Source organism: Elephantulus edwardii, unplaced genomic scaffold (assembly GCF_000299155.1).
Source record: "Elephantulus edwardii isolate Elephantulus edwardi_28Jun2011 unplaced genomic scaffold, EleEdw1.0 scaffold00178, whole genome shotgun sequence".
Taxonomy (NCBI): Eukaryota; Metazoa; Chordata; class Mammalia; order Macroscelidea; family Macroscelididae; genus Elephantulus; species Elephantulus edwardii.
This window is the reverse complement of record NW_006399928.1, coordinates 3,646,790-3,654,053: the sequence shown is the minus strand read 5'-3', so window position 1 is coordinate 3,654,053 and position 7,264 is coordinate 3,646,790. Positions and strand designations below refer to the sequence as shown.

The following is a 7,264-nucleotide window of genomic DNA, read 5'->3' as shown; positions in this document are numbered from 1 at the left end:
GGAATGGCAAGCGACACACTGACAAAGGAGATTAATCAGAACTGGCTTTGACAAGCACTGTGGCAATTGGACAATTAAAACAGATATTGTGGGGGGGAAAGAAGAACGAACTGGGGAGGAGGGTGGAGAAAACAGTGCAACGTTGAATGAATGAAAACCCAAAATCTCTGCAAATGTTCATTAAAACTAATAAAATTTAATTTAAAAAAATGAAATGCAACCCCCCTCCAGAAAAAAAGATCAACATACAAAAATCATTTGGGGAATGTACCATGGACTGCCAAGAAAACAAACAGATTCATCCTGGAGAGGATTAAACCAAGCAACTCCTTGGAGGAGATATGACTGCTCATCAGTCCAGAAGCCAACATCGAGAGGATTCATCCTGGGATTGGTGCAAGCTTTCATCCATAAGGGTCTACAACTTCAATGTTGAAGAGAGCTACAGCAAGGAGGCTGGAAAGCATATTAATATCCAGGTGGTAATGGGGACATGAGTGGCCTAGGAAATTGGGAGGAATGGAAGAAGCAGCAGAGTCCTTCATTGTCATTGTCTTTGCAGCAGGCAACTTCACTCATGGACCTCAACCCATAGACTTAAAGAAATCAGACAGACTACATCTGTAAAAGAATGGATGTCTTTAAACTGTGATGTTGGAGAAGAGTAGAGAATATTCATGGGTTGCCAAAAAGCAAACAGAGCACAGCCACGGGTTCTGGGAAGAACTTGAAGTGGAACAAGAACTTGAAACACTCAACAGACAGAATCCTGGGAAGATAGTTGTATGTGCACAAGAGAGTACAGAGAGCTGGCACAGCACAGACACAGGGAGCAGGGAGCTGGTGCCTGATGCGCTGGCCTCAGCTGTCACAGAGAAGCCATACTTTCTGGGAAATGTACTTCATTTTCCTGGATTCTGATTTCCTATTATGTGTTGTTGAAATGTTAGCAGGGCCTACTTTTTTGTCATATATTATGAGGCTAATTATGACCAAAAAGAGTAACAACTTTGGAAATCTAAGTGGTACTCACAAAGTATTCCTCAAGTGTTCTATTTTAAATGTCTGGAAAATCAGTAGATAACTGAATAGTGTTTGTCTTTATAGACGATAATATATGCTACAGAATAAGGAGAAATGGAAAGTTACTCAGCAGCCTTTACATTGCTATGATGCTTTCCACATCACTTTCCAAAATTCTTTAGGGCCAAGGTTACTATATTGAGAGGACTGATGTCTTAGAAAAGGCCTATGAGTCTAATAAGGCACCCCCCCCCATGGAAATACACTCTCACACACTCATTCCATGTATACTTACTCATATTGTTGTGTTCTGTCATCTGTGATTCTAGGAACTCTACAGAGCTCTATAAGACATAGTAGAACTGTACCCTAGAGTTTCCTACGCTGTGAATCTTTAGGGAATTTTCCCACACGGAGGAACTTGTGGATTTGAGCCAATGACCCTTTGGGTTGTTTCTGATTCCTCAACCAATGAACCACCAGCATTCATTGATTGACTCATAGGAACCGTCTAAAGTAATGTACACAACTCATTGTGATTTTTAAAAAAATAGAGCTGTTTTATCTTTGAGAAAGTGTTTAAGGCCATTAAATGGGGAAAAGATAGCCTTAGGACATTATGCTGAGGGAAATATCTCAGTCACAATATCTCAGTGGCATAGTGCCAGTCTGTAGAACGGGACTGACATCAGGGTTGGGGTGAGACTGAGAAAAATTGGATACAGTATGTATACTGCATTGAAACAGAAGAGGGAGAGAACAGTTTAAAAGTGGTATATGATTGGTTATTATGGTTATGGCAAGAGTCCAGAATGAAGGCTATAAAGTGGAGTGTATGGGGGGGGGATTGTATACTAATGAAAGAATTTTACTTTTCAAGAGAAAAACAAACTTGGGGGGAGACGAGGGCAGGGAGAAAAATGCAACAATGAATGAATGGATATCCAAAATATCTGTAAATGTTCATTAAAATTAATTTTAAAAAATCATTTGGATTTCTTACAGTGACAAAGAAGAATACAGAACTGGAGCTGAGAAAAATAATACCCTTCACAATAACTAATCATAAGATTAAATAATTAAGAGTAAACCTAACCAAACAATCTGAATATTCTTTTTTTTTTGCAAGTAGTATGATTTTTATTTATTTCAACTTATAAATTGAGCCTTCAAATCAACACAAATCTGTTTACTGGGTTTGTTGTTTCTTTTTGAATATGAAAGTTCTGTGCTTTAATTGCAGGTAGCTCTAAATCATACAATTCTTTCAAAGCATAGAATCTTATTAGCCATTACACAAATTGTATTCTTCATTATCTGTTCACCTTTGGAGAAATGTTTGTTAACTACTACTGCAAGAGGGTAGAAATCATTATTGTTGTTAAGTGTCAGTTATTCTAAGTACTCTAAGTACATTATTCTCCTGATTTTATTGCCATAAATCTGGATTTCTTTAGTATAAGGCAAAATCAATAGACAATATATCTTCAATCTAGGGTTAAGAAATACATGTAGATCTGGTGACATAAAATATATGTACAAGGTATAAACATATTTATACTTTGTATGTACACACAGAATGGTTATCTACTCATTATAAATAGTAAGCTATAACTTAGAGTCTACAAAAATAATCAATTTGGATAGTAACATGCACACCATACACAGAAATTTCTTTGTAAAACACGTTCCTATGTCTCTTTTTGCTTTAAATAGAAATTCTGTTATTTAGCCAAAGCTAAATTATTTCAAGGCAAACCCCAACGTCCCCAATTAAAAGTATAAAACCTGAACCTAGCCACAGAACTGCTCCAAGCATTCATTGCCTATGGTCACATCTAGAACCTTCAGTCACAAAGGAATGGCAGGTATGTCTATTTCCTCAGCTATCATGTATTTCCAGGTGAAACTTCCCTTCATTCCAGTTTGTTTGCATTTCTTTTTGCTTTAAATACTGCAAACTGAGATTTATTAAAATAGCATCATGATGGCTTTTGCAGGCTCATTAAAAAGAGAGTGGAGCCTACAGCAGACTGCCCTGAAGCCCCTGTTAGTTGTTAGCAGAGGTGTCCGGGAGGGCTGGTGACTGGGCGGCTACAAAGGGCTCGTTCTGCTTCTGGTCCTCTTTGAGGCCAGCTGCTTGGTCTGAGATGGAGGAGAAGGAGAGCTGGTTGTGCACCAAGGTGTGCAGCTGGTCCTTGTTGTTGAACTTCTTCACGTAGAACAGCTTCCAGAACTTCTTCAGCTCACGCAGGTCACAGAAGGTCTCCAGGGCCACTAGCTTGGTGATCAGGCCAAACATCAAATAGCATATGATTCCAAACTTATAGAGCCCTCTGAACTTCTGATGGTTGTCTTCTCCCGGAACGTAGTCCCCGAGGCCAATGGTGCTCAGAGAAATAAAGCAGAAATAGAAGGATTTGAGGAAGTTCCAGTCCTTTTCCAGGACGGAGAAGATGGCAGCAGGGATGATGAAGAAGAAGGACATGGTGAAGAAGCCGAGGACGGTGGCACGCACCAGGGCCACGGAGTGCTTGGAGAAGCCCCAGAGCATGTGGATGTAGGAGACCAGCCTGTGGGTGATGTGAAGGGTGACACGCTGGACCCCCGCTGTCAGGAACAGGAGCGTGAAGGGGATGCCATGACTGAGTACACGATGCAGAAGGCCTTCCCCCCGTCAGACAAGGGGACCGTAGTATGGCCATAACCTGTGCTGGAGAGCACGGTGCTACACGCCGCTGTAGCTTCTGGCCTTGTGCACGCATGCCAGGAAGCGCCGCTTGGCCTTGCTCAGCTCCTGGCACAGCACGTCCTCTTGGGCAGTTCCACTGACAAGAAGACAACGGCTCTGAACACCCGGTAGAGCAGGTAGCCGGGGCACCAGGAAGCCGAAGAACCAGGCCGAGCGGTGCCGCTCCACCAGCTGCGCGCACGAGGGCCCCGCCATCAACTGCAGCATCTTCCCGCCGCACCCGCCCGCACCGCCCCGGCGACGCGCCCCACCTGCACGCTTTGCACTCCGTTCCGCGCCACGCTCAGCGCCTGGGTCCCCAGCGGCCGGCCTGCCCAGTATTCATTATCCATCCTGATGCTGCCAGTTGGTCCAGCGGTGAGAATCTTTGTCGTCTTGATATTGAGCCTCAATCCATATTGGAGGCTGCAGACCTTGACCATCTACAGCAAGTGCTTCAGGTCCTCCTCTGTTTCAGCAAGCAGGTTTGTGTCATCTGCATAACGCAGATTGTTGATGGATCTTCCATCAATCCTGATGCCACACTTCTCCTCATAGAGCCCAGCCTCCCGGATAATCTGTTCTGCATATAGGTTGAAAAGGTATGGATATAGGATGCATCCCTGGTGTACCCTCTTCCCAATTTTGAACCATGCAGTGTTTCCTTGCTTTATTCTGACGACTGCCTTCTGGTACAAGTAAAGCTTTCCAATTAGCACAATCAAGCAAGTGTTCTGGGATTCCCATTCTTCTCAGAGTCAGCCACAGTTTGTTATGATCCAAACAGTCAAATGCCTTTGCATAATCAATGAAACACAGATTGAAATTCCTCTGGTATTCCCTGCTTTCAGCTAAGATCCATCTAACATTAGCTACAATATCCCTGGTACCACGACCCCTTCTAAACCCAGCCTGGTCTTCTGGCAGTTCTCTGCTGATGTGCTGTTCAGTCGTTTTTGGATAATCTTTAGCAGAATCTTGCTTGCATGTGAATTCAATGATACTGTTCTATAATTTCCACACTATGTTGGGTCACCCTTCTTTGAAATGGCAACAAATACAGATCTCTTCTAATCAGTTGGCCAAGTGGTTGTTCTCCAGATTTCTTGACACAATTTGGTGAGCACTTCCAGGGCAGCCTCTGTTAGTTGAAATACGTCAACTGGTATACCATCTATTCCTGGGGCCTTATTTTTTGCTATTTCCTTCAAAGCAGCTTGAACTTCTTCTTTCATTACCAATAAACTCTTGCTCATATGTTGTTTCATGAAATTCTTCTGTGTCTGCCAATGCCTTTCTATACAATGATTCAGTATATCCTTTCCATCTTCTCTTAATACTTCCTGGATAATTTAATATTCTGCCTAAAGCATCCTTGATTATAGCAACTCGAGGTTTGGATTTGTTCTTCAGGTCCTTGAGTTTAAGAAATGCTGAGCGAATTTGGCCCTTTAGATTTTCTGACTCCAGCTCCTAGCACATTTCATTGTAATATTTTACTTTGTCTTCCCCCGCTGCCTTTTATAATCTTCTGCTCAGCTCATTAGTATCTTGAATTCTTCCTTCTGCTTTGGCTTTTCTGCACTCCAGTGCAATATTCAGAGTTGGTACCAGGAGCCAGGAAATTAAAATATGTATTGTGATGGGAAAGTTGGCTATTAGGGATCGCTCCAGGATATTGAAAAGCAATGGTGTGAAAACCTCTGGGGAACAGCCAAAGCAGTAATTAGAGGTCAATTTATAGCAATAAGCAAACACATCAAAAGGCAGGAAAAATTGACCATTGACTATCTAACCCAACACCTCCAACAAATTGAAAAAGATCAGCAAGAAAACCCAACACCCTCTAAAAAGACTAAAATTATAAAATTTAGAGCAGAGATAAATGAAATAGAAAACTGAAAAACAATTGAAACTAACATCAAAACTAGGAGTTGGTTCTTTGAAAGGTCAATAAAATCAATAAACCATTAGCAAAACTCACAAAAGAAAAGAAGACACAAATAATCCGAATAACAGATAAATCAGGCAACATCACAACAGACCCAACTAAAATAAAAAAGTTAACATTAGAGTATTATGAAAACCTATACTCAAACAAATATGAAAACCTAGAGGAAATGGACAAATACTTAGAAACACACAACCTACCTAAACTGACACCCACCGAAATTGAACACCTGAACAGACCCATTACAAAAAAAAAGAAATTGAAAAATTAATACAACAACTTCCAACAAAAAAAAAGCCCTGGTTTTACAAGTGAATTTTATCAAACATTCAGAGAAGAACTGTCACCAATTCTACATTAACTATTTCAGAAAATAGAAGAAGATAGAATTATCCCAGACTCATTCTATGAAGCAAACATAACCTTGATACCAAAGCCAAGAAAGGACACTACCAAAATAGAAAACTATAGGCCAATATCTCTTATGTACATAGATGCAAAAATTATGAATCAAATACTGGCCAATAGAATCCAACGATACAACAAAGAAATAATCCATCATGACCAAATGGGATTCATAACAGGTATGCAAGGATGGTTCAATAAAAGAAAAACCATCAATGTAATTGATCCCAATAACAAAGCAAAGAACTAGAACCACATGATCCTATCAATTGATGCAGAAAAGGCCTTTGACAAAATCCAACACCCATTCCTGATTAAAATACTCAACAAAATAGGACTAGAGGGGAATTTTTTCAACATGGTAAAAAGTATTTATGCAAACCCGAGAGCCAACATTGTTCTCAATGGAGAGAGGTTAAAGGCATTCCCTTTAAGAACAGGAACCAGGCAAGGATGTCCACTCTCACCTCTCATATTTAATATTGTATTGGAAGTCTTACTGATAGCAATAAGACAAGAGAAGGAAATAGCAAATTGACAAAGAGGAGGTAAAATTATCTCTCTCTGCAGATGATATGATAGTATACCTAGAAAACCCTAGAGACTCAGCAAGACTATTGGACATAGTTAACCAATTCAGCAAAGTAGCAGGATACAAGGTCAACATACAAAAATTAGTTGGATTTCTCTACAATGACAAAGAAAATACAGAGCTGGAGCTAATAAAAACAATACCCTTCACAATAGCAAATCACAAGATTAAATACTTGGGAGTAAATTTACCCAGAAGCACAAAGGATCTATTCAAAGAAAATTATAAAACATTATCATAAGAAACAAAATGAGACCTGGAGAAGTGGAAGAATATCCCTTGCTCATGGATAGGGAGACTCAATATTGTGAAAGACACAGTATTGCCAAAGGCAATTTACACATTCAATGCTATCCCAATAAAAATACCAATCTCATTCTTCAACGAGATGGAAAAGGTAATCTCCAGTTTCATATGGAATGGAATGGAAAGAAGCCCCAAATAAGCAAAGCACTCCTTAAAAATAGAAAAAAGGGAGAGTCAGTGCCCAGAGCCATCAGGGGCTTTAAGCTCGTTGCCCACTGCTGTGGTGTGGACAGCTGAAACCCAGGCCCCGACAGGC

General features: G+C 40.6%; 1 protein-coding gene and 1 pseudogene across 1 annotated transcript in view; both read right to left on the bottom strand.

Annotated features, from left to right (window-relative positions):
• The window catches only part of LOC102873032 (solute carrier family 25 member 51-like), a 27,593-nt gene extending 26,271 nt beyond the window's left edge, over positions 1–1,322 (bottom strand). The window contains exon 1 of the mRNA XM_006896005.1: positions 1,319–1,322. Within this exon, the coding sequence (XP_006896067.1) occupies positions 1,319–1,322 (4 nt within the window). The remainder of the gene's footprint in view (positions 1–1,318) is intronic.
• A 1,751-nt stretch (positions 1,323–3,073) lies between these two features.
• Positions 3,074–3,982, bottom strand: LOC102872626 (annotated as a pseudogene).
• Between the last annotated feature and the right edge of the window lie 3,282 nt (positions 3,983–7,264).